The 26,298-nt window shown below is 42.0% G+C and overlaps 1 protein-coding gene across 13 annotated transcripts in view; it reads right to left on the bottom strand.

The window, feature by feature from the left end:
- Nucleotides 1-26,298, bottom strand: part of STN1 (STN1 subunit of CST complex) — a 40,512-nt gene that overhangs the window by 7,345 nt on the left and 6,869 nt on the right. For 3 of the 13 annotated variants that reach the window (XM_081543611.1, XM_081543604.1, XM_081543620.1), the window contains exons 3-9: nucleotides 24,707-24,802; nucleotides 17,275-17,343; nucleotides 11,766-11,930; nucleotides 10,937-11,060; nucleotides 8,852-9,026; nucleotides 3,091-3,213; nucleotides 536-608 (exon numbers count right to left, since the gene is read on the bottom strand). In XM_081543611.1, coding sequence (XP_081399737.1) covers nucleotides 536-608; nucleotides 3,091-3,213; nucleotides 8,852-9,026; nucleotides 10,937-11,060; nucleotides 11,766-11,930; nucleotides 17,275-17,343; nucleotides 24,707-24,802 — 825 coding nt within the window. Of the gene's footprint in view, nucleotides 1-535; nucleotides 609-3,090; nucleotides 3,214-7,987; nucleotides 8,159-8,851; nucleotides 9,027-10,936; nucleotides 11,061-11,765; nucleotides 11,931-17,274; nucleotides 17,344-24,706; nucleotides 24,803-26,298 lie in introns of those variants that run through there. The other 10 variants (XM_081543636.1, XM_081543631.1, XM_081543642.1 and 7 more) reach the window with 4 other exon arrangements.

Here is a 26,298-nt window from a genome sequence, read left to right as displayed (position 1 = left end):
GCCGGGAAGATCCCCTGGAGGAGTGCATGGCAACCCACTCCAGTATCCTTACCTGGAGAAGCCCATGAACAGAGGAGTCTGGCAGGCTACAGTCCATAGGGTCGCAAAGAGTTGGACATGACTGAAGCAACTTAGCAGGCACACAAGAGACTATGAAACCAGAAAGACATCAAAAACTCCTAGCCTGATGACTTACCTTGCTGTATCAGAATCACCTGAGGAGTTTACTGTCTAGCCCCCATCCCAGCCCCAAGTGAATCAGAATCCCTAGGGCTGGGACCTGAGTGCAGTAGGTTCATAAAAGCTCCAAGGTTGACTCTTAGATGTGGCCCAGGTCAGAACAACCGTGCGAGGCTAATACTCACTTGAGCCAGGAGGAACCTGAGGCTCCAAGAAGGCAAGTGTCTGAACCAGTCATGCCTCCAAGCTGTTACTGGAAAAACTCCTAGGTTTCCTAACCCTCTGTCCAGTGCTCTCCAGGAGGGAACATTTCCCCTTCCAAGACACTGGGATACATGGATATTACACCACTTACGATTTGGTTTCTGGCATTCTTCTTGAATGATCCGGTGGATCTTTCTGTGCAGTTCTTTGTCTTCTCTTGTTACCTAAACAGGAAAAGAGAGTTTGGAGAGAAAGGTTAAGTGACAGAGAGGCTGTGTCACCTACACTCCCAAATTAGTATTTAGGGTAGCTCCTCAAGATTTCATAACAATCATCATCCATTCACCATCAATGAGTGTCGTTTTCGAAATCTGGCCTGTTGTCACCTCAGTTCTATCCTCAAGCAGCTTACTGCTCTGTGTATGACCCACAGACATAGTCCCACGGGAGGTGGTTCACTGGGGCCAGGATGGAAAGAAAACCTGGAATCCCTTGCTTTTGAGGAGCAACTTTCTTCTTAAATATTTATAACACATTCATAAAATTTCTCTTATTTGTTATATTTTTGAGGGAGGCACAGTGATCAAATCCCAGGACTCTTTCCTCTTGTGTTTCTTCTTGGGTTTCACGTTCCTTCACCCAACCATAGGGAAAAACAAAAGAAATAAAACTGTAAGGAAAAGCTAGCAAGAGAGTAAGTCTAGCCTATAAATGGAAACACTGTTCTCAAAGGCAAAGATAACTTGGGTTCCTTTCTCAGCTAGCTCAGGTAACAGGGAAACAGCCACCAAATGGGCTTCACCATCATGTTCAGTAGTAAATCTAATGACAAAAAAAAAAGGAAGGAATAAAGAGGAATAAAGAAAGGAGAAGAGGAAGAGAGAGAAAAAGTAAGAAGGAAAAAAAAAAAGAAGTGGACAAACACATAACGTCAGGAATGCACCCTGGGCCGATGGATGTGGAATGACCAGATTTAAGATGGCGGTACTGACAAGGACCCATCTGTGGACTCATGGGGTTGCTGGGAAGATTAAGGCAATGTGGGAGAGCTGCTGAAAGCTGGAAAGCACTAGACAGACAGAGGATAACGATACCCCTGGGGCGATGCCCTCAGGAAAACAGAAACCTAGGGCCAGGGTTGAAGTAGGGGGCAGGGAGTGAAGTCAGCAAAGTGGGGTGGTTCTCCTGAGGAAAATATAGCTATTATAGCTGGATCACCTCACTCCAGCTCAGACTGATTCACAGGAGGAAGTGCCCCAGCCCTGCCACACCTCAGCGCTGGACGGCTGCCCACGTCTGCTGTTCCTCAGGAAGAGCTGCTTCCTACCAACCCAGGAGGCCTCGCAGAGCCTCATGGGAGAATACGATGGTGGGGGTGGGGGTGGGGGCTGTTAGGGTGAGCTGCCCCATAAGAGGCAATCATCTTCCCTGCCCACCCCCCACCATCTTACACAGAACGGAATACCCTTTTCAAAAGTTACTGAAATAGTATTTAAAACATACCTTAATTTTTAAAAACTTTCTAAAACAGGGGAATCACTAGAGTAAATCAACATCAAGAAAATGTCCTGTTAAGGAAGGCTTCCCCTCAGGAATCACGCTGTAGAGAGTGAGGCTCCTGGGTGTCCTCAGGGTCCTGCTCTGTTTTCAGGGGAATCACACGCTGCTGAAGCCACATCTATGCTACTGACGTGGACATGGATATCACTGTCAGCTTTGTTCCTCCAGTATTAAAGTCAGGCAGTGGGAGGTGAATTTTAACTCAAAATCTGAAGGAAATGGCAACCCACTCCAGTATTCTTGCCTGGAAAATCCCATGGACAGAGGAGCCTGGCAGGCTACAGTCCATGGAGTCGCAAAGAGTCGGACACGACTGAGCGACTTTCATTCACTGAGGCAGGCAAGCATTTGTATCCCTGGTGGGCATGGTAATTGTTACCACCTTTGGCGGAGCCAAACAGATTGTACTGACCCATACCTTAAAGGTACATGCCCTTTGCTCCAACCATTCCTCTTTTAACAGTCAATCTCACAAAAATACTTACACAAGTCCACAAAAAGACAGACATAGCAGCAGTGTACTTGAGAACAAAAGATGGAAACAACATAAATGTCCATCAGAGAGAAGTGGTTAAATAATTGATGGCAAGTTCCCATAATATAGAATACCATACAGATGTCAAAAAGAATGAGGTGGACTTACAAGGACTAATATGGAAAGAGGCCTGTGATGTGCTATTCTGGTATCCAAAAAACTTACAGAGTGTTATTTAGAGCAGTGGTTCTCCACTGTCCCAAGGGATACTTGGCAATGTCTGGAGACATTAAGGTTGCCACAACTGGGAGTGCTGCTACTGCTGTCAAGTGGGTGAAGACCAAGGACACTGCCAAACACCCTACAATACAAAGGACAGCCCCCCACAACAAAGAGTCAACTGGCCCAAACAACTGAAGTTGAGAAATCCTGACTTAGAGGATGATCACATTTTTTTTTTTTTTAATAACAGGAGCATCTATTTCTAAGTGTGCAGAAGAATATACTGCCAAAAATGATACCAGAGGACAGATAAAGGCCAGATTCCACTCCTTACTTTATGTACCTCCTTAATGATTGACTTTTAAAAATAGCAAATAAGTATTCCTAAGTAATACATATATTTGAAAATGGAAGCTAAGGGAAAAAAAGTTAAGTTGCAGGTCTCTTACATAGAATAGGTTATCAAAACCACCATCTTTCTGGAAAACGAGTCCTTTTTCCTGCAGCAGCTTTATAGCATTCCTAAATATACTGTGAATTGCTCTGGAAGTGGTATCATTCTTAAAACCCATCTGTAGGAAGGAAAAAAAGAAAAAAAAAGAGGGAAAGAAGTCAGTCCCATCTTATAGCACTTGAGGGCAACTCCCTAGACCAACTCGTTATAAATTCACCCAACAGGCTTTTTATGGTAGAGTCAGAAAGATTCAGGTATGCACAGGCCTAGCAGGATGGTATTTAAGGAGGGCTGGGAAGTCTGCTCTGGCAGAATAACACTTGATAACCACTCTACCCCTTAGTTGTTTAATTCATTAAACTCAATGATAGGAAATGGAAAAATCAAGATGAAAGTCTTTATTTTTTTTATACATAACAAAAGATTCTATACATATTGGCTCACTTCTTTGATTAAAATTGTTTTATCAATTTTAATATGGCCAATATTAAATTTTGTAATAATTTATTTATAATATTAAAATTCATAGACAATCAAATTTACATATGGCCACAATTTTAATCAAAAAAGTGAGCCAATATGTATAGAATCTTTGGCTCTGTATAAAAAAAAATCAAAGATTTTCATATATACATATATGTATATATATATATTATATACATATATACATATAAGGGAAATCAACCCTGAATATTCATTGGAAGGACTGATGCTGAAGCTGAAGGTCCAATATTTTGGCCACCTGATGCAAAGAGCCGACTCATTGGAAAAGACCCTGATGCTGGGAAAGACAGAGGGCAAGAGTGGAAGGGGACGACAGAGGATGTGATGGCTGGATGGCATCACAGACTGAATAGACAGGAGTCTGAACAAACTCCAGGAGACAGTTAAGGACAGGAAAGCCTGGTGTGCTGCAGTTCATGGGGTTGCAAAGAGTTGGACACAACTTAGTGACTAAACATCAATAATACAACTTCTTCCTAAGGACACCAAAGAATTTTATACACATTGAAATAGGTTAGGGATTCCAACACATAGAGAGTATTAAATAGACTCCTTATTTTAAATAGAGGACAGCGAAGGCAAACAGCTGTGCAGAGACCTATCAAAGGGGAGGGTCCATGGGCTGAAGGCAGACAGGGCCCCGGGGGAAGCAAGAGAGGCACGAGGAAGGATGCTCTGCTGCTATCAGGCTGCTCTCTCCTCAACCTCGGTATCCCTTCCCTTCACCAAGTGTGCCTACAGAGGTTACCAGGTCATCCTGCTTCTTATTTCAAGGAAGCCACATTTTCCACCATGTACCACCATGGTTAATCAGATTGCGTGCTTCTTGAATTGGGGACTTTGTGCTTCATCTCAGCCACCTGCTCCCTGACACACAATGGGTGACCAAGAAAATGTATGTGCCATCAGTGGAAAGAAATACCCTGTAGAGATAGGAAGCAGCTTTCTAACTATTCCATTAGGGATTTTCAGTTCCTTCCCAAAACAAAGGAAGTGGTGAGTAATAACTGTCCTTCAAGGTACATACCCATTTTTTTTTTTTTTAAGATGTGACCATTTTTTAAAAATTCTTTATTGAATTTGTTACAATGTTAACATTTTTGGTTTTTTGGCCATGAGGCATGTGGGATCCTAGCTCCTTGACCAGGGATCAAACCTACACCCTCCACATGGAAGGCAAAGTCTTAACCACTGGACCACCAGGGAAGTCCCCAGATCCATTTTTAATGTGAAAGAAATCTATAAAGATATTAAAAAGATCAGAGAGCCTAAAAAAAGAAAAACATGGCAAAGTGAAGGCAAAGTCCTGCTTCTCTAATGGGAGGACCTTATGGAGGCTGTCTGGACAGCACCCACAGGTGCTGAAACAGAAAGTGTACCTCAGATTTTCTATGATGTTCCCTCAAAGTGACAGGTAGAGAAAATGCACCCCCACATGGCCTCCAGTATTGACAATTCCATCCTGAAAGAAATCTTTGCTTCCTAGGAGAGGCCTCCCAGACAGCATAGTTTGAATTTAATAGATCCTGGCGACGTTTCACAAACATGCTCTCCTGAGCTGAAGAGAAGAGTCTAACTTTCTTCATTATATTCAGAGTTGAGGTTTTTTTCCTCAACAGAACAGGCTTGGGGAACCTGGGCATTAGAACCTGGGTCTGAGAGTTGACAAGCATTCCAGGTTATGACAGCATCCATTCTCCGAAGGGAGAATAAGGTTGAGAAATACTTGATGACTCCCACAGGCAGAAAAGCTATCTGGGTGTGTTTAGAATAAACACCTCATCCAGCCATCCTCGGCCACGTGCCTTTTTATTCAGTGGGGAGCTGGGGGAGAGCTATTTCTAATTTCATACATGAGTGCTCTTAACTTAGGAAAAGCAATGATCAACCCAATACAGGCTCCCCCACCACAACTCTTACGACTACTTCATCTTCATAATTCTAAGGTGATTCGTCTTTAATAGAAAGATCCTAAGAGTTGAGTTTATTACATCTCTTACCAATATAGAAGTAAATTGGAAACTGACTAGAAACGCTTTTACGTGGTTATTCCTGACCCTGAAAATGACTGTTGATTATCCCCAGACCATAGAGGAAGCCTGGTTCCGCCTCCCAGAGCTCAGTGAGACGGAGCAGCAGGAAGGGAGGGTGTGAGGCCTGGGAGAGTAACAGCAGTTTCGGTTGTGAACCAGGGGGCCCAACAGAAAAAGCTCTCCGTAAATATCAACAATGTGTGAAGCTTCCTTTCCAAAAACATTTGCCTCAGCTGACCTTGGGACGTAATTCCCAGCTGGTTGTAAAGACACGGTCCCAAGGATAAAACCCCCAGCAGTCCTTGTAGCTAGTAGGTTTCCCTGGCCTGAGACGTGTGTCTTTCTTGTCTTTTTCTAAAGAGCAGTGACAGACTCGTCCCATTCAGGAAACCGAAACTGCTCAGAAGCAAAAACAGTGACTGGCTGAACGGGCTGAGCCTCTGCAGGCCTCTCCTTGTGGCGGGTCAGGAACTGGGTGGATCTCTGAAGTATATATATAGTCTTCATTCCCAAACAAACTCAACATTTATTCAGCTGTCAAAGAAACAATGGTTTTGCAAGTTTGCTTATCATGTTTCTGGATGTGCTAAGATGGGCCACCATGGAAAAAAAAGAAAGGAGGAAAACATTCAAACCCACTCTCCCCACCTTCCCAAGTATAACATGATCACAATGATTTGTTGTTGTTGTTGTTAAGCTTTCATCTGTATGATTACAGAAAGTGCCAAAGGATCTAGGGTTTCACAGTCATTGTGAAGTGTCTTAGGTCTCCCAGGCTCTATTAAACAGAATTCAATGTAATGACACTGACCTCCCCAACCAGAGCCATGTGAGAGAATAATTCATGATTGATAGAAAAATAGCTTCCAGAGACAAAACAGATATAGCGCCATATTCATTGCTTTTTAAACATACAGCACCGGACAGGCACGGATTTCTGCTCTAAACATTTACAAAAAGATAATCATGCCAGAAGTCCCCTTTGGAATGTTCTGAATGGAGGGGCTTTCTAGTCCTAGTTCTCCCTACTTAATTCTTGCCGAAGAGCTGGCTCACAGGAAGAATGTGGTCTTTGCTAAGCTTCAAAGTTTCCTTCTAAACGTGCCAAGAGAGTGGTCAGAAGTCCTGGGAGGCCAAGTTGGCAATGAGCCTCCTCTAAATGATTAAGTGGGAGGAAGGTCACTTGTGCTGTCAGTGGACAGCTGGGGAGCCAGCCCTGTGCAGAAGCCACGGCGGTGCAGAACAAAGCGGCCAGTCCTGACCCACCCCACCTCACCTACCCCACCGTTTCCTGAAACGGTATCCCTCATCTCCGTGTATGAAACTGCGGGTCACTGGGCACACGGCCTGGTGCCAGGAAGAGATAATTAGGTTCACGAACGAAACTGAGAAGCAGTGGTCACACTCAGAAGGTGGGGATGGGGACTTGGTATCTGTTCCACCAGAATGGTGGTGTTGATTAGTCGCTCAGTCGTGTCCAACTCTTTGCGACCCCATGGACTACATGTAGCCCACCAGGCTCCCCTGTCCATGGATTTCCCAGGCAAGAATACTGGAGTGGGTCGCCATCTCCTTCTCCAGGGGATCCTCCGGATCCAGGGACTGAAACCACGTCTCTTCCATTGGTAGGCGGATTCTTTACCACTGAGCCACCAGGGAAGCCCTCCATCGGAATGGTGAAGAATAATCATGTTAACCTCGCAAGGGTTATCACGACAGCCCTGCTGCTAATGACAAAAGACTAGAAAACTCTGAACAGCCCAGGAATGGCCAGACCCCTTAAGAAAATCATGGTGCACATAGTAAAAGATTATTATGAAGTAGCAAATATGTTCATATGGCTGGGAAAAGGACCTATAAGACACACACACAATGAAAACTACGTAGATATTGTGTTTAGTAGGATACCGTTTGTGTAAAAGAGAGGATACAACTACTTCTAGTTTATATGTGCAGATTATCTGCAGAAGGATATTCATGAGACCAGTAGTGGCACTTGTCTCTAGAGAAAGGGGAGGAGGAGGGAGGATGGGAAAACTAGATACTTTCAGGGACTACTTGAATTTTTATTTTCTATTTTATTTAATTTATTTTTGTTGCTTGTTTCCTTTTATTTTTTGGCTATGCAGCAAGGCTTGTGAGATCTTGGCTTCCCAAGCAGGGACTGAACCCGGGTATTCGGCAGCAAAAGCTCCAAGCCCTAATCACTGGACTGCCAGGGAATTAATTCCTGGGCTACTTGAATTTTTAAAACCATTCATTCTTTCTATCAACAAATAACTGGAGAACATACTTTATGCCAGCTCTGTTCCAGGCCCCATTCTAGACAGCAAAGAAAGAGACAGACAAAGCCTCTGCTCTTAGAGAACTTAAATTCTGGTGGAGGAATAGGCAGCCAAACAAATAAATACCAGTGTTATCAAGAGATGTGGAAACAGGGTGATAACAAGGTGAGGAAGCTGATGACTATTAGAGGAGAAGGTCAGGGAGGGCAAGAAGGTGACATTCAAGCAGAGATCATTCCCACTGGAATAAATAAATACAAGCCATGTTACAACAATGAAAAAACTGAGGAAGAGTGCTGAAAGGGAAAGCCTAAAACCAAAGTCTCAGATAATTTTTAATTCCAGGCCAATAAGTAAAGACCAAACAACTTAAGTTCACCTCTAACACTATGGGTGAAAAAATGGGGATGGCTCTTTCTAGAACGAATAAAAAATTATTTGAGTGTTCCTTAAAATTTTTGTTTATAAACCAGACTGAATACAACTTGTTCTTTCATAAGACAGGACAAGTTAACCTTATTATGGAGAAGAGAGAACAAATCATTAAAAACCTTGGTTGAAGTTCAAGAATCATCTTGCTGTTCAAAAATAATTTTGCAAGAATAATCAGTTTTTCTCATCTATTTTCCCCTTCTTTGGCTCCTGCTGAAATTAAATGCCCATCTCAGTGAATACGAAGTACTATGAACCTTAGACTATTTTTTTTCTTCTACCCAAAGATTAAGCTTCATGAGATTAAGGAGGGGAAAAGGGCACGTCCATCCTCCTTTCAAATTCTCAGTGGTCAGTGACCTTTCCAGAACAGAATCAACATAACCTCTACACTCTGAGTACCCCCCGTGAGTCTTAATGCCACAGTCATGTCTACCCATACTCTCCAGCTGCAGATCTGAGGCAGGGGCCTTGATTTCTCACGTGGGCATGCCACACTTACTTGCCTAGAGCAGACACTGTGAATCACAGGCTGGTTGGCAAGGGACAGAAGGGACTCCACAGTTTCCAACTCCTGCTGGTAAAAGGTTTGCACTCTGTTCTCCACAAGGAACTCTTTGGCCTTTTCACTCAGCAGATACGTGAGACTGTCAAGGTCCAGGGTGCCAGGATTGCTGCTGGGGGAAAGTTTCAACAAGACTTGCAGAAAACTATTAATACTATGTTTGTTCCTTTTGAACGTGCATGAGCCTGAAACAGGATCCCCAAGTGGCACAGTGGTAAAGAATCCACCTGCCAATGCAGGAGACGCGGGTTCAATCCCTGGGTTGGGAAGATCCCCCGGAGAAGGAAATGGCAACCCACTCCAATGTTCTTGCCTAGGAAATCCCATGGACAGAGGAGCCTGGCGAGCTCCAGTCCAGAGGTTTGCAAAGAGTCAGATACGACTGAGCATGCACACACAAATGGCTAGCACATGAAGTGTTACAAGGATGTGTGTTTTTCACATAAGGGGCAACACACCCAGTGAACACTGCATGGTTGTTTAAAAGTATGAGGCAGAACTATGGGAACTGATATTCGTGATTGATTTAGAAAAAAAATCAAGCTGCAGAATAGTATGTGAAGGAGAGTGCCATTTTTGTTGAAAAGCAAATGACAACCCACAACATACGCAGGTGGATACTCATGCCTGTGTGTGTGCACAAGAAACAAGTCTAACAGGATACACGCCTCGGCCTCTGCACAGTGGTAACCTCTGGGGAATGGTACTGAGGCGGGAGACAGGGAAATGGAGAACTTCCACTCTTTATACAGGTCTATCAGTTCAGTTCAGTCGCTCAGTCGTGTCCGACTCTTTGCGACCCCACGAATCACAGCACGCCAGGCCTCCCTGTCCATCACCAACTCTTGGAGTTTACCCAAACCCATGTCCATCGAGTTAGAGATGCCATCCAACCATCTCATCCTCTGTCGTCCCCTTCTCCTCCTGCCCCCAATCCTTCCCAGCATCAGGGTCTTTTCCAATGAGTCAACTCTTTGCATGAGGTGGCCAAAGTATTGGAGTTTCAGCTCCAACATCAGTCCTTCCAATGAACACCCAGGACTGATCTCCTTTAGGATGGACTGGCTGGATCTCCTTGCAGTCCAAGGGACTCTCAAGAGTCTTCCCCAACACCACAGTTCAAAACCATCAATTCTTCGGCACTCAGCTTTCTTCACCGTCCAACTCTCACATCCATACATGACCACTGGAAAAAACATAGCCTTGACTAGACGGATCTTTGTTGGCAAAGTAATGTCTCTGCTTTTAAATGTGCTATCTAGGTTGGTCATAACCTTCCTTCCAAGGAGTAAGTGTCTTTTAATTTCATGGCTGCAATCACCATCAGCAGTGATTTTGGAGTCCAAAAAAATAAAGTCTGACACTTTAAAGGCTATACAGGTCTATAGTTTGGGGATTTTTTTTAAGTAATTTTTTGGAATATGTAATCTGTAAGTATGTTTATAAGATTAAAGGATACATGGTGAAGTCTCCTTTCCACCCTCCTCCCAGCCCCCATCCACCCATCCCCAGCAGCCACTATGACTATTTCTGTCTCCTCTGAGTTCTTTGAGGCATAGAGTTACAAACACACATATATTCTTATGCCTCCTGTTTATTTTTCCCTCCCTCAAAGAGAATAAACTCCTCTCTGACTGAGGTATTGTTTCCTTGATCACAGTGAGCCTTGGTGCAGTTTTCTTCAGATTTCTTGGGGTTCATGGACCTTCTTGGATCATCTGTGAGTGTTCAGTTCTTATCAGACTTGGAAAACTTTCATCCATGAATTTTTCAAATATTTTTTCTCGGCTCCCCCCTCCACTCCTTCAGAGACTCCAATTACACATATATTTTCCTTCCCACCACCTCAGAACATCTGCACTGTTACCTCCTTTGTGTTACAGATGAGGACACAGAGGCATCTGGAGGGTGACAGACTTGCCCGGAGCCCCACAGGGAGGGAGTGGACGGCTCAGGCCCACGCCAGCATCTGGGATCCCACTGGCTGGCCCACACCCACAGCAGTCGCAGTCCATAACTTACCTCAGTGCCTCTTCTTCCTTTAGGGCAGGGCTGTGGAAGGGCTGGTCATACACTTTCCTGTAGATGGTAGGCAGCTCCAGCATCCTTGCGATCTGAACGCTGCACACTGGGTCATCCACTTTATCTAACGAGCCACGGAAACAACACTGAGATTAGTTCTTTCCCAAGTTCAGACTGCTGCTGGGGCAACAGTAAATGGGGCCCTTGGTGGGCCTTCTTCCTTACGGATGCCCAGGATCACACGGTCTAGAAGCACTAACTGGTCTCCGGCCATCCCATGAAAGGGGAGGCGATGCCCTGAGTGTCACAGACATGACCAGAGTAGACCAAGGTGAGGGAAAGCACGCAGACATATTCACGCATCTGGTACAGTGGTGGATAACTGGGGATGTCCTTGAGATTTCCAAGTGCAAACCAGCCAGATCGGTGCAAAGGGCATGGCTCAGATGACAAAGGACTGTCATGCTTCCGATTAGCTGACTTCCTCAGTGGTGCTTCAGAAATCTCCCGTCATTTTGAAGACTATGAACACTCTTCCTTAAATGGATTCACACTAAGAACTTCAAAGTATTTCAGAGACTCTACTATGTTGTCCAAATAAAATGTCAGCAATATACAATAAATCACTTATTTTCTTTCCCAATTTATTTAAAGTTACTTCTCTTCAAAATAAATAAATGCTGCTTTTCTTACGGAATCATGTTGCAAATACAATTTTTTTCATTAAAGCTTTTTATTTGAATTTTTCAGATTTGACTTTTTACTAAATGAGCTTACTGGACACACACACAAAATAACACGCAATTGGGCAGGGATACTGTATGCTTACAATAAGTCGTGGCATGAATCTCTCGCTCTCCTCTGAACATGCGGATGTGGCCTCTGACCCGGATGATGTCCCCGATTTCTAACTTTACTCTCTGTGCAATGGTCTCTTGCAGCTTCTTAAGTTGAGAGGTTAAGCTCAGCTCTCTTGCACTTGGAGCGGCTGTAGCTGTTAGGGCCAGAAGGAAAGAGGGAAATGCACAACACGATCACTCCACCATCTTTGGGAGAGAGCTTGGGGCAAGACAGACACAAGACATTTATTTATTCTACTTCTGACTGGTTGCTCTACTGTAGGAAATCTGGGTCATCCTTCAAAATCCTCTCCTGAATAAAAGGCATGCTGCTGCTGCTGCTAAGTCGCGTCAGTCGTGTCCGACTCTGTGCGACCCCATAGACGGCAGCCCGCCAGGCTCCTCCGTCCATGGGATTTTCCAGGCAAGAGTACTGCAGTGGGGTACCATTGCCTTCTCCAGAATAAAAGGCATAAGCTGTAATTATTCAAAGGTCTGGGTGAAGAGAACAGAGTCTGGTCGGAGGCTGGACAACCCAGTGTCCAGTGTCTTCTTTCCTACCCCAACATCACCTGTGCAAAGGCCTGAGCTGAATTCTGTGTGAGTTCAGCTGGGTTTGGTGGCAATAGCTCTGAACAACCCTTGAAAGTGTCCTTGCAGGAAGACAGAATATTGGCCTGAGGGGGAAGGGGCCGAAGAGCCTCCATTTGCAGCTGTTTATGGGGGAAGGCAAATCTGCCCAAGGCTGATGTTCCACTGAGGTACTCAATACCCTAATCTCTCTCACTTCTCTTCTTTGTCGAGTAACTAGGCTGACTTCTTGCTCTCTCCTGCTCTTGCTCACTTACTTACACTTAAACACACACACACACTCACACCACTTAAAACTATAAATTTAAGCAACTTCAATAATCTGCCTGCCAATGCAGGAGATGCAAGAGACAGACATTCAATCCCTGCGTCGGGAATATCCCCTGAAGGAGGAAATGGCAACCCACTCCAGCATTCTTGCTTGGGAAATCCCATGGACAGAGGAACCTGGAGGGCTACCATCCATGGATTCACAAAGAGTGGGACACAACTGAGTGACTGAGCAAGCAACTTTATGGTGAAAAGAACCCAATGCACATTCAATTCTAAATAATTTCCATTACTTGAATTTACTTCCAAAATGTATTAGTTAAATAATGAAAATAAGAATAGCCATGAATGATCAGGTACTGCCAGTGCTGTTCTGAAGACTTTATAACCTATCAGCACATCTAATCCTCACAACCACTCTTATTTGTTATTAGCCCCATTTTACTAATGAGGAAATTGAGTTACAGAGACATCAAACAACTTGCCCACAGTAAAACAACTGGTTAGCAACAAAGTTGGAGTGTGAACTCAGGCAGTCTCTGACATCAGAGCCTTCCTGCTTATTCTTTATTCTCGGCTGCTTGCCCCATGAATATACTCATATTTTCCATAGTTACAGCTAGTGTGTGTAAACAATTTTGTGTTGTTTTTCTGTCTAGCATCCCTTCAAATACACACATGCATCCATAGAATCTATACAATCCAGCATTTGAAATAACAACATAGCATTCTGGCATGTTCATATGCCACAGTTCTACATAGTCTCATTAGATGTTTCATCTGCCTTCATAATTTTTTTTGTTTTGGTTTTTACTACTAGCCCTGTACAGGGCTTAGAGGTCAGCACTTGGGTAATGGAGTCAGACAGACCTAGCTTGAACATCAGGTCACTTCCTGTCAGCTGTGTGACCCTGGGCAGGCTGCTTAACCTCACTGTGCCTGTTTCCTCAGTTCTGTTGTGGATACAACAGTCCCTCTCACACATGGACTTGTTGTGTATGGTCTTCGTTAATCCTTACATCATGAGCTTAGCATAATGCCAGATCCACAGGAAACATTCAATAAATGTCAGATACTTATGAAAATGAACAATTAGGCCCTCAAGACAAAAATTTTGCTTTCCTTGGGGTCTTTCATTGGGGATTACTGGACAGAAAAGGACAAACAGGTTTAGAGTTCATTGCATATTATCAGAATGTTTGTCAGAAAAAAAACAAACAATCATACCATTCTCTTTTTACACAGTGTCACCAGCAAGGCATGCAGCCTTATGGCTCCTACACTGGCTTCAGTCATTTGGGTTTTTAACACCTTAAAAAATACATAATGACTCTACAGCATTTTATTTGCTTTTAAGTTGCCAGAGAGACTATGCGTTTTTATATAAGATGATCTACTCTGCATTTCTTTATGCACAAGCCCTTCATCTCTTTTGAACATTTTATGTTTATTTCTGAAAAAAGTGCAGGGAAGCTTTATCAATAATGCTTATTACATCCCTTCTCCACATTCCAGCGCTTTTTTTTTTTTAATGTTCATTTGATTTCATTTTAACAGAAAAAAGTTAGAAAAAATTGTTTAATCTATCTCTTGTCACCAGTGATAGCTTTCATTGCTTTAACAGCTAAATATATACAAGAGCTTAACATAGATAGCCCCGTATTTATTGTGATAAATACATAACTCTATCTTCTTCAGGTTATTTTATGTTAAGTTGCAAGACAGTGGTCACAGTTACCTCTTTTTAAATATTGTTATCTACCTGAACCAACAGCATTTGTTACATGCTTACTTATTTCCCATTGTTGTATCATTTCTGCTTTGTCATATACTAGGGTTCCTATAATGGAATGAATAATAGTCTATTGATCAAATTTTCTGCTTCTTAATCTAATACAACTTAGATAACTGTGGCTCTGTAACATACAAAGGCATTACTTTTCTTTTAACACACTGACTATACTAAGGGAAAAAGCAACCCAAGGAGCTCGGAGAACTCTGTGTAGACCAGTAACCAATACCTTGGAATCTAGACACAATCAGCTTAATGTTACTCAACTTACTGGGTTTCTTCAGAAAATACCCAAGTATTACTTTTTAAAAGGTTATTCTGTCTGGGTTCCTATCTTTAAGTCCTCTTCTATTTAGGCTGAATTTTAAACATATTTATAAATTTCACTGCCATGATTCAGATGTTATAGGTAATAATAAATGCTTCGTATAGCACTGCTGAAATGATCAGACTGAGGGCTGGTCTGAGAAAAAGAGGCTCAGGTTTCATTTAAATGGTGAACCAAATTGCTGAAAGAACGGCTCAAGCTGTGTAATTTAATGAGTATAATGAGATGGTTGGAGCCTAACAATTTCATTTTAAGTAGCCTATTCCACTCTGAAAGATAAATCCTCTTTAAAATTTTAGTATTAAATGCCAAGCTTTCTTAACTTTTCTCATAAGCTGAGTCCAAATGGTACATTCAATGTGACATTTATAGGAGTTAATACCATATTTTTATACCGATACCAACTGGAACATGATTTTTGACTCAGACTAAATTTTGTTTAAAAAAATTAGTCTTCAACAGCCACTTTCCAGTGGAAAGCTTTAAAACTGAGGGCAATTAAATTAAAAGGAGAGAATGGGCTAGTTGGGAACAATTTTAAAATATCACTTCATATATAACATGATGAGGATCACTTTCAGGCTTTCTCCTTGTACCCTTACCCTCACTTTTTATTCTCAAAGCAATTTCTAATTAAGGCTACCAACTGTGACTACTCATCTATTGGTCTACTTACAGTTATTTTTAAAATCTCACTTTCAGTATTAATAGACATTTTATCTTAAAAATTACTAAGAGTTACATCATATATCTGATGATATCATTTATTTTTTTAAAAAAAGAGTTGATTTTTAAAATTAAAACAACGTCTAAAAACAGCAGTATATCAATGACAGCCCATGGACCAAATCCATCCACAATCTGTTTTTATAAATAAAGTTTTATTGAAACACAACCATGACCCTTTGTTTATGTACTACCTGTAGTCACTTTGGTGTTACAATGGTGATGTTGAATGGTTGAGATGCAGACCATGGGGCCCACAAAGCAGAACACAATTATTGTCGGGCCTCGTATAGAAAAAGCATGCTGACCCTCAGTCTAAAGACAGCACATTGAAACTACCCCTTCTGATTGAAGATTGTGACAATACAACCACAAACCTGAAAATAATTTTAATACCCTGGACATACATGAGAATTCAATATCTGATTGTCTCATAGGTTTATTTCATACCTTGTGACATATCTGCATAAAAACCTGTTGTCTCCCTTTTTTTTTTTTAAATCTACAAAGCTTCCTCAGCTTAGTAGTACCACTGATACAATGTTCCCAAATTAGGAAATGGGAATATCAAAGTTACATGAAAACAATGGCCAAATTCTAAATGTAAATACATTCAAAAATTAAGCAAAGGAGCATCCCTACTGGTCAGTAGAGTCAAAGTAGGGAGATGAGATTCTGAAAGGTAATGTCAGGGGTAAAAAAGAGAAGAAACTACTCCAAGTGTTATACGTTCTCATCATGTATAACAGAAGGACATAGATAGCACATGTTAGATATCAGAGCTGGCAATATTTATTGAATAACCCCAGTGTACATGGTACCATACTGCATATGCTGCAAAAAGAGAGAAATAAGGCCCTAGTTTCCATCGCTTCTCTAGAACCAAAAATGATCACCAATATTGTATAATACATGTATTTTTTTAATATTATGAATTTAAGCAGCTCAAAAAACTACCTAAGGTCTATTAAAACATACTCAAGAAATTTCAAAAGATGTTTCAGTTATAGCCAATGAGTTCACTACAATTTTAAAGTTCTTCTTTAGTTTGTATTATTTAATGGCTAACTTCAAAGGAATCCTATCTTACCTTCTCATCAGTCTCAGAACTCCTGGCATATCTGTATGAATAAGCTAGAGATTTCAGAAAATCCAGATCATGCGAACATAGAAGCTAGTGGCAACCCTATCAAGGCAAAAGCTTTCAAAAGAGCGTTGGTTAAATGATACATCCAGAGCAAGGGGATTCTCACTTGATCAGCAATTAGGCTAAACCATCTTGACTTGTATAATAACTGGATGGTAAAAATGAAATGCTGAAACTTCTAGTCATCTATTCACATTCTTATAGGCTTAGGAGGAAGTGAGCACCAAAGAAATGGAAGCAAGAAAAGCAATGGGCTCCCCTATATCAGTTTACAGAGCAGCCAAAGTTCTCGGTATAGTGCTTCAAGTTATCAGTGTAATTCACCAATGGATAAATATGAAAATTAGCACTACCGCTGTTCACCTGAGCTAGCATGAGTTACATCTGTTGGTTGGCTGTAAAAGTAAAGTGAAGTGAAAGTCACTAAGTCGTGTCTGACTCTTTGCGACCCCATGGACTATATGGACTATACAGTCCATGGAATTCTCCATGCCAGAATACTGGAGTGGGTAGCCTTTCCTTCTCCAGAGGATCTTCCCAACCCAGGGATTGAACCCAGGTCTCCTGCATTGCAAGCGGATTCTTTACCAGCTGAATCACAAGGGAAGCCCCATAAAAGTAAAGAAGCATGGCAAATAAAATTACCTGATGAGGATTCAGTATTATTCAGCCTTTTCCAGCAGGTGCAGTTTATAACTCCAGTGCTATCATCCACTGCAACAGAAGTGTCAAAGAGTAAACAGAGATGTGGGCCATTACTAGTAAATTAGCACACTGCCATTGCATTCAGCCGAACTGAAAGATGACATTTTTCAATAGCCTGGTTAGGCAAATCCCTGATCAAACTTTTTTTCCACCCTTAAATAATTGCTTACCACACCCCAGTGGGAACTGATTCTCTGGAATGTCAATGTAATACATGAGCCCAGCAGAATGTAGTCAACATTTCTCTTGCCCTATCTCAAGGGTATTAACTTCTGCCCAGGCCTTATCATTGCAGGGGATGGAAGGAAAGCTAAGCACATCACAGAGAGCAATGTTTTACTTTCATGATACAACATAATTATATCTTCGTCACACAAACAGTACTGGTCTGGCTTATTTTATCCACAGTGCAAAAGAAAAATAAAAGAATTTCCATTGTACTTGGACTTACAACTGCAGAGAAATTTGGAGATGTTTGATCAGGGATGGTGTTTCTCTTTGCCTAATTTCTGACAATCTCAGAACAGAGACTGATCAATAAGGGGTCAGTGGCTTAATGATTTTTTAAAAAAACCAATAGCTAGACTGTTATAAAAGCACACTATGTAATACAGAAGAAATATATGGCAAAATCTTTTTATTGCTGGTTTAAATCTGTGTTGAAAGCAGAATCTGAGAAGACTTCTTAAACTAAAATAAATTCTAGATGGACTTTATTTTATTAAATATAATACAGGATGAAGAAGCTCTATACAGTCAGCAAAAACAAGACAGGGAGTGGACTGTGGCTCAGATCATGAACTCATTATTGCCAAATTCAGACTTAAATTGAAGAAAGTAGGGAAAACCACTAGACCATTCAGGTATGACCTAAATCAAATCCCTTATGATTATACAGTGGAAGTGACAAATAGATTTAAGGGACTAGATCTGATAGACAGAGTGCCTGATGAATTATGGACAGATGTTCGTGACATTGTACAGGAGACAGGGATCAAGACAATCCCCATGGAAAAGAAATGCAAAAAAGCAAAATGGCTGTCTGAGGAGGCCTTACAAATAGCTGTGAAAAGACGGGAAGTGAAAAGCAAGGGACAAAAGGAAAGATATTCCCATCTGAATGCAGAGTTTCAAAGAATAGCAAGGAGAGATAAGAAGGCCTTCCTCAGCAATCAATGCAAAGAAATAGAGGAAAACAACAGAATGGGAAAGACTAGAGATCTCTTCAAGAAAATTAGAGATATCAAGGGAACATTTCATGCAAAGATGGGCTCGATAAAGGACAGAAATGGTATAGACCTAACAGAAGCAGAAGATATTAAGAAGAGGTGGCAAGAATACACAGAAGAACTGTACAAAAAAGATCTTCATGACCCAGATAATCACGATGGTGTGATCACTCGCTTAGAGCCAGACATCCTGGAATGTGAAGTCAAGTGGGCCTTAAGAAGCATCAATACGAACAAAGCTAGTGGAGGTGATGGAATTCCAGTTGAGCTATTTCAAATCCTGAAAGATGATGCTGTGAAAGTGCTGCACTCAATACGCCTGCAAATCTGGAAAACTCAGCAGTGGCCACAGGACTGGAAAAGCTCAGTTTTCATTCCAATCCCAAAGAAAGGCAACACCAAAGAATGCTCAAACTACCGCACAATTGCACTCATCTCACACGCTAGTAAAGTAATGCTTAAAATTCTCCAAGCCAGGCTTCAGCAATACGTGAACCATGAACTTCCAGATGTTCAAGCTGGTTTTAGAAAAGGCAGACGAACCAGAGATCAAATTGCCAACATCCGCTGGATCATCAAAAAACCAAGAGAGTTCCAGAAAAACATCTATTTCTGCGTTACTGACTATGCCAAAGCCTTTGACTGTGTGGATCACAATAAACTGTGGATAATTCTGAAAGTGATGGGAATACCAGACCACCTGACCTCTCTCTTGAGAAACCTGTATGCAGGTCAGGAAGCACCAGTTAGTACTGGACATGGAACAACAGACTGGTTCCAAATAGGAAAAGGACTACGTCAAGGCTGTATATTGTCACCCTACTTATTTAACTTATATGCAGAGTACATCATGAGAAACGCTGGGCTGGAAGAAACACAAGCTGGAATCAAGATTGCCGGGAGAAATATCAATAACCTCAGATATGCAGATGACACCATCTTTATGGCAGAAAGTGAAGAAGAACTAAAGAGCCTCTTGATGAAAGTGAAAGAAGAGAGTGAAAAAGTTGGCTTAAAGCTCAACATTCAGAAAACTAAGATCATGGCATCTGGTCCCATCACTTCATGGGAAATAGATGGGGAAACAGTGGAAACAGTGTCAGACTATTTTTTGGGGCTCCAAAATCACTGCTGATGGTGATTGCAGCCATGAAATTAAAAGACGCTTACTCCTTGGAAGGAAAGTTATGACCAACCTGGACAGCATATTAAAAAGCAGAGACATTACTTTGCCAACAAAGGTCCGTCTAGTCAAGGCTATGGTTTTTCCAGTAGTCACGTATGGATGTGAGAGTTGGACGGTGAAGAGGGCTGAGCGCCGAAGAATTGATGCTTTTGAACTGCGGTGTTGGAGAAGACTCTTTGAGAGTCCCTTGGACTGCAAGAAGATCCAACCAGTCCATCCTGGGTGTTCATTGGAAGGACTGATGTTGAAGCTGAAACTCCAATACTTTGGCCACCTCATGCAAAGAGCTGACTCATTGGAAAAGACCCTAATGCTGGGAAGGATTGGGGGCAGGAGGAGAAGGGGACGATAGATGATGAGAAGGCTGGATGGCATCACCGACTCGATGGACATGAGTTTGGGTAGACTCTGGGAGCTGGTGATGGACAGGGAGGCCTGGCGTGCTGCGATTCATGGGGTCGCAAAGGGTCGGATACGACTGACCGACTGAACTGAACTGAAACTTCAGAAGAGGAGAAGAAAATATGGGTGAATACTTTCAACCCTGGACTTAGAGTTGGTGGGGGGAAGACTTCTTTAAGCAGACCTGAAAATCAGAATTCATTCAAAAAAATCTGATCTATTTGAACAACTAAAAACTAATACTGTATAGCAATTTTACAAATGATGGGGTTAATATCTTAATATATAAAGAACTTCAGAAACTAACAAGGAAAAGATCAAGACTTTAAGAGAAAAGGCGGCAAAGAAAAAAAACATGCCAGTTATGAAAGGTATAAAAGTGACCAAGAGACATATGTTAGCATGCTAAATCACTAGTTACCAGAAAAAAAGAAAATTTAAATGATGTCTCAACTACTAGAATGACAATATTAAAAATACTGATACCCTCACATTCTGTTAGTAGGAATGTAAATTCACACCAAATTTCTAAAGATAAAGTTTGGAAATGTATATCAAATTTTGAAATGTTTATATTCTCTGACTTAGTATTTACTTCTGTAATTTATGATGATGAGAACAACAGAACAAATATACAGATACATACATCTTGTATAAAGCTATTGTAAGATAGTTTACAGTAGTGGAAGTTGGAAATAACCTAAATGTTTATAAATATGTAACTGGTTAAATGGCTACAGTCCATAAGGTTGCAAACAGTTGGACAGGACTGAGCACACACACAACTGGTTAAATAAATTACAATGGCGTGATGTATGAGAATACAAAGTTATAATGAAGATCTACAGTCACTGCGGGCTTCCCTTGTGGCTCAGCTGGTAAACAATCTGCCCACAATGAGGGAGACCTGGGTTTGATCCCTGGGTTGCGAAGATCCCCTGGAGAAGGAAAAGCTACCCACTCCAGTATTCTGGCCTGGAGAATTCCATGGACTGTATAGTCCATGGGATCGCAAAGAGTTGGACCCAACTGAGAGACTTTCAGTTTCACAGTCACTGCTGTTAAAAGTTATCTCATTGTAAAATAGAAATGATATATATAGACATAGACATATATATCTTATATATAATCTAATTTATATAAAATATTAGTCTGTTTTGATAGAAATGATCTTAAGACATTAGAATATTTATAGAAGTTTCTTTTGGAGAGTATAGAAGGAACCCCAAAGTCAATGTATACATTGACTGTAAGCTTAATTTCAGCAATATTAAAATGAGAAAGAAATATGCATAATAGCAATGAGGAAAGAAGGTATATCTATGTTTCTTCATACTGTGCTCAGTCATGTCTGACTCTTTGCGGCCCCATGGATTGTAGCCTGCCAGGCTCCTCTGTCCATGGAATTTTCCAGGCAAGAATACTGGAATGGGTTGCTACTTCCTACTCCAGGGGATATTCCAACCCAGGGATCAAACCCATGTCTCTCACGTCTCCTTCATTGGCAGGTAGATTTTTCATCACTAGCGCCACCTGGGAAACCCCATTTCTTCATATTAGGAACATGTTAAAAATATAGGAAGGATGTTCACCCAAACACTGACACTGTTTTTGTCTGATTTATAGATTTTTACAGGAATTTTATGAAAATTTATTAAAATTTCCTCTGGCTTCAAATGTTATCTTATAATGAGCATCATTTTAAGAAGCAAAAAAAAAAAAAAAAAAAATCAATAAGGATGTTTTGAGTTAAAAATAATAATGTATGACACTTCTAGGCAATACTCCTTTTCTGGCCAGTTTAAACTCTTGATTTATCATGTTAAGTAAAAAAATATTACCACACAAGCATTTGCCCCAGAAAACGTGAGGTTATTCTGGTCTTAAGTATAGTCTCCCAGGATTCTAGGTCTGAGCTTGAGTTGCTGCCAGCTGCTGTGTGCGCTCAGGATCCCCTCAGCAAACTCTCTGACTTTCTGGTTTGTAGCCTCTCCTGGCAGACCCTGTCCTGACGCCCTGCGGTCTAGCCGCTGGGAGGCCCTAGAAGGGGAGCGTCCCTGCAGTGTTGGGCAGTCCTCCCACACCGGGCGGCATGACCTGGGCTGCTGATCTTTTGTCTCAGTCATGGGACGGAATTGGGCTGAGCAGGAAGCAAGTCTAGCATAGAGGAGTGGGGTGGGTCAGGAGGAACAAACAGATCCTGGGGCAGCAGGAGTGGCCGCCTGGCAGGCGGCCCGAGAGCCAAGCTGGGCCTAAGAGTGTCAGGGAGTGTGTCGCTCTCTCTTGAGCAGGCCTCACGAGAATTAAAGGTAAAGAAGTGTTTCTACTCTCAACCTTCAGATGCTTTTCCTGTCCCCACAAACCACAGATGTGTCATGCTCTCACGATATCCAGTCTAAGAGAAGTGGTTATTGGGGAAGAGGCAGCCATATCACCTTCATCTTTTCATAATGAGAAAAAGGGTTAAATGAAGCCCTTTTAGGTCAAAGGCATTATATCTGGCCTGGTTCTAGAGGCAGGACTAATGTCCTCAAATAGCCACATTTTGATCTAGAAATCAGAAAATTAAAAACGAGATGCAGGAGGGACTTCGCTGGTGGCCGAGGGGTCAGAACTCCTCGCTCCCAAGCAGAGGGCCTGGGTTGTTTGATCCCTGGTCAGGAAACTAGATCCCATATGCCATAACTAAAAAAAAAAAAAAAAGATTCTGCATGCTGCAAATAAGACCTAAGCCAAATAAATAGAATTAAAAAAAAAAAAGATGCAGCTGATCTTTTGGGGGGAGGGACGTAGGAGAGAGAAAAACCACATTTGAGTTATACAGAGACTACACGGCACACTGGAGTCAGTAAAGAGATTGGATCATCAGTGGAACCTTGAGCAAATAACTGAGCTTTAGTTTTCTTGTCTATAAAATGGCAGTATTTGTCCTTTCTACTTCAAAAGATTAGGAGGAGAACAACATGAAATTATGCATGTAGAAGTGCTCTGTAAACTGAAAGATACTAATATTTCATCACTGGTACTTGGAGAGGAAGTACTATAATGTCTTACAGATAAGGTACTAGCCAGCAGTTGAGAATGCTACAGGAACTTGGTGAATGTTTATTGAACTGTTTGGAGAAAAAGAGAAACAGTATCTTTGGTAAAATAAGGCAGAGAAGAGATCCAGGATGGGGATGTATGACAAGATGATCTATTTTAGAGTTTAAAAAAATGTATGTAGGCTGGAAAAAAGCAAAGGGTGTGAGAAATCTCCCCTCTCACATGTAATTTTGTAAGTACAAGCCAATCATCCCCAGGAAAATGAATATATGTTGAAGAAACTGTATCTGTAAATTATCAACCACACACAGACAGTCAATGGGATGTTTTTGGTCACCTAGTTCAACTACCTTCTGTTTTTCCCCCAAGCTGACTCATTTGAAAAGACCCTGACACTGGGAAAGATTGAGGGCAGGAGGAGAAGGGGAAGACAGAGGATGAGATGGTTAGATGGCATCATGAACTCGATGGACATGGGTTTGGGTGGACTCTGAGAGTTGGTGATAGACAGGGAGGCCTGGCGTCCTGCGGTTCATGGGGTCGCAAAGAGTTGGACATGACTGAGCGACTGAACTGAACTGAGAACAAGAAAGTGGAAAAGGAAACAGCAACCCACTCCAGTATTCTTGCCTGGAGAATCCCAGGGATGGAGGAGCCTGGTGGGCTACTGTCTATGGGGTCACACAGAGTCGGACATGACTGAAGCGACGCAGCAGCAGCAGCCGCCGCAGAACAAGAATGCAAATCCAAGTCAGTACAACAAAAAGTGACAAAGTCAATTACAGCAAAGGTTTGGAATTCAAAGTTAAGCTTCCTACAAAACATTTAGCTTGGCCTCTTAACTATGAGAATTTTACTAAATATACTAAAATGATCACATTAAATTCAATGAAAAAAAAATCAAGACCCGTGACACTAAAATCATATTCTAACAATTTGCTGGTGTTCAAATTATATATAAACCCTTTATCTAGTTTCTGTCATCATAAGGGAAGGGAAATTTTCTGATAACCCAAAGGTGTAAAGAATATTTACACCTTTGGGTACCAAAATGTTTTTTTTTTTTAACTGTTTTGCATATAAATCTTATAAATTATTTTTCATCTCTCCCCATCTTCTTTAAGTCTACTTTAATGTTAGTCTGGCCTTCTTACTTTAAAGGTTATCAATATAAACATATACTACCATCCTCTGCTATTTATAGCTATGCCCTAGGTATCAGGTGTCTGTCCCTGATCAACCAGTGACCCTGGACTGCATTTTAATTCTTCTGTCTCCCAGCTCCCCAACAACTGTCACCTGACAGTATTCATCAGTATCATTCCTACCTGTTGCCTCATTTGACACTTAGTCCATGTTGGTGGCTGCAAATGGTTCCCATTAGAGGCCAAGTACATAGAGTTTGTGAGAGACCTCCACTGCTCTGAAAGGCTGGGGTTTCTTTAGATTCAATGTCCAGCTAAGTGTGGTCCTTCCACATAAACTCAATGTCAGACACAATTGTTCTTACCTCCATAACTGTAGAATGCATCTTTTTCTCTCACTCCAATTACAGTTCCCAAGATATCCACCTGCCTTATTGGATGTCCATTGTAAAAAAATACACCTGAAATTAAAGGGAAGAAAAAGGCCAAGTCCATGTAATGTATGATGATGTTTTCTGCTTCAGTAAATGTTAACTGTGTCAGAAACTCAATGGCATGCTGCTCATTAAAATTTCAGATGTAAGAATCGGCTTTTGACCAATGCCAAGCCCTAAGAAATGCAGATGTCTTTTCCTCAAGGGTTATAAGTGAAAGTTTGGTTTTAAAGAAGCTCATGCGAGTACAGAGAAGAGAAAACCAATACTGCCCAACTAGATCTGGTTAATCTCTCCACTTGTGACAATGAAATGCACTTCCCTGTAGAACTCTCATAAGGGGCATAAAGACAGCCATGGCATTATGAGACCTGACACAGTACTTACATTTTGAGGGACTGGAAAAGGAAAGAGAGAGGAAACCACGAGAGAGGCTTCTTTGGCTTTTGTAAGAAACCAGTCATCATTTCTACGAATTAGCAGTAGCTTTTTTTTTTTTTTTAAGAAAAAGAGAAGATAATTAGGTTACAAAACATGACCTTTGGGGCCAGCAGATTACAACTCAAAAACTTCTCTTTTTAAAATTCTACTTCCAAAGCTTAGGCAATAGACAGATGCCAGCAGACAGGTTCCCCCCCAGAGGAGAAAGAAACCTGAGAGGGAGAACCCTACCCACCAACACCCGGAGGCCTTTTCTGGACTCAGCGACAGAGACGGAACAGAGAGGGGGACTCCTGGCACTGAGTCCCCCATTCCCACCTGAGGCCCCAGTGCTGTCCTGGGAAACCCCCAACATCCTTACCTAAACTGCCTATTTGAGCTTAAGCTTACCTGCACTGGCCTCCTATCACCTGCAGCTAAAGAGTCTGCATTAAAATCTTCCCCAGCCTTTTTTTTTTTCTCTCCCTATGACGACTGCATTCTTTACTTTCAGAAAGAGGCTATAAACTTAACGGTGACTTCCTTTTCAAATACATACATGAACTGTAAACAAAGACTCAGTTATCACTTCAGCATTTGGCCACCCTCACCCTCTCTGGTTCTTGCCAAGCCTGCTCAGAGCCTATCTTCTCCACATCCTCTGGGGGGAGGGGGCCCTGCTCTGAACCCTGAAGACCTTCAGAACCCCCCAGAATGACTTCACTGATGGCTCTCTTGTCTCCCTGTGTGTTTCTTGTTTTCCCTGTGGATACAGGGGCTGGGAACCTGTCACCCATGGTTGAGTCCCCGGGTGGGGGATGGATAAGGAGACTCTGAGCCTCAGTCAGCCTGAGATTTTAGGAGAGGGAGACATGGTTTGAAGGTGTCAAATTTAGCCGAAAGAAGGGCCATCTTCCTAGCAGAGGCAGACTTCTAAAGATGACTTAGCAGACTGGTGAGACTGTGCAGAGGGCAACCTTGGGGGCCAAGAGCTGGAGTGGCAGGGCCACATGGGCTAAGGAGCCTGGGTCCCTGCGTCACTCCTGGAACACAGTCGCTTCCCTCTAGGAACACCTGGATTGAACAGGGTTGAATGGACTCCA

Source organism: Giraffa tippelskirchi, chromosome 2, assembly GCF_054371585.1.
Source record: "Giraffa tippelskirchi isolate mGirTip1 chromosome 2, T2T-mGirTip1v1.2.pri, whole genome shotgun sequence".
Classification (NCBI taxonomy): domain Eukaryota; kingdom Metazoa; phylum Chordata; class Mammalia; order Artiodactyla; family Giraffidae; genus Giraffa; species Giraffa tippelskirchi.
This window is presented reverse-complemented; position numbering and strand designations above follow the sequence as displayed.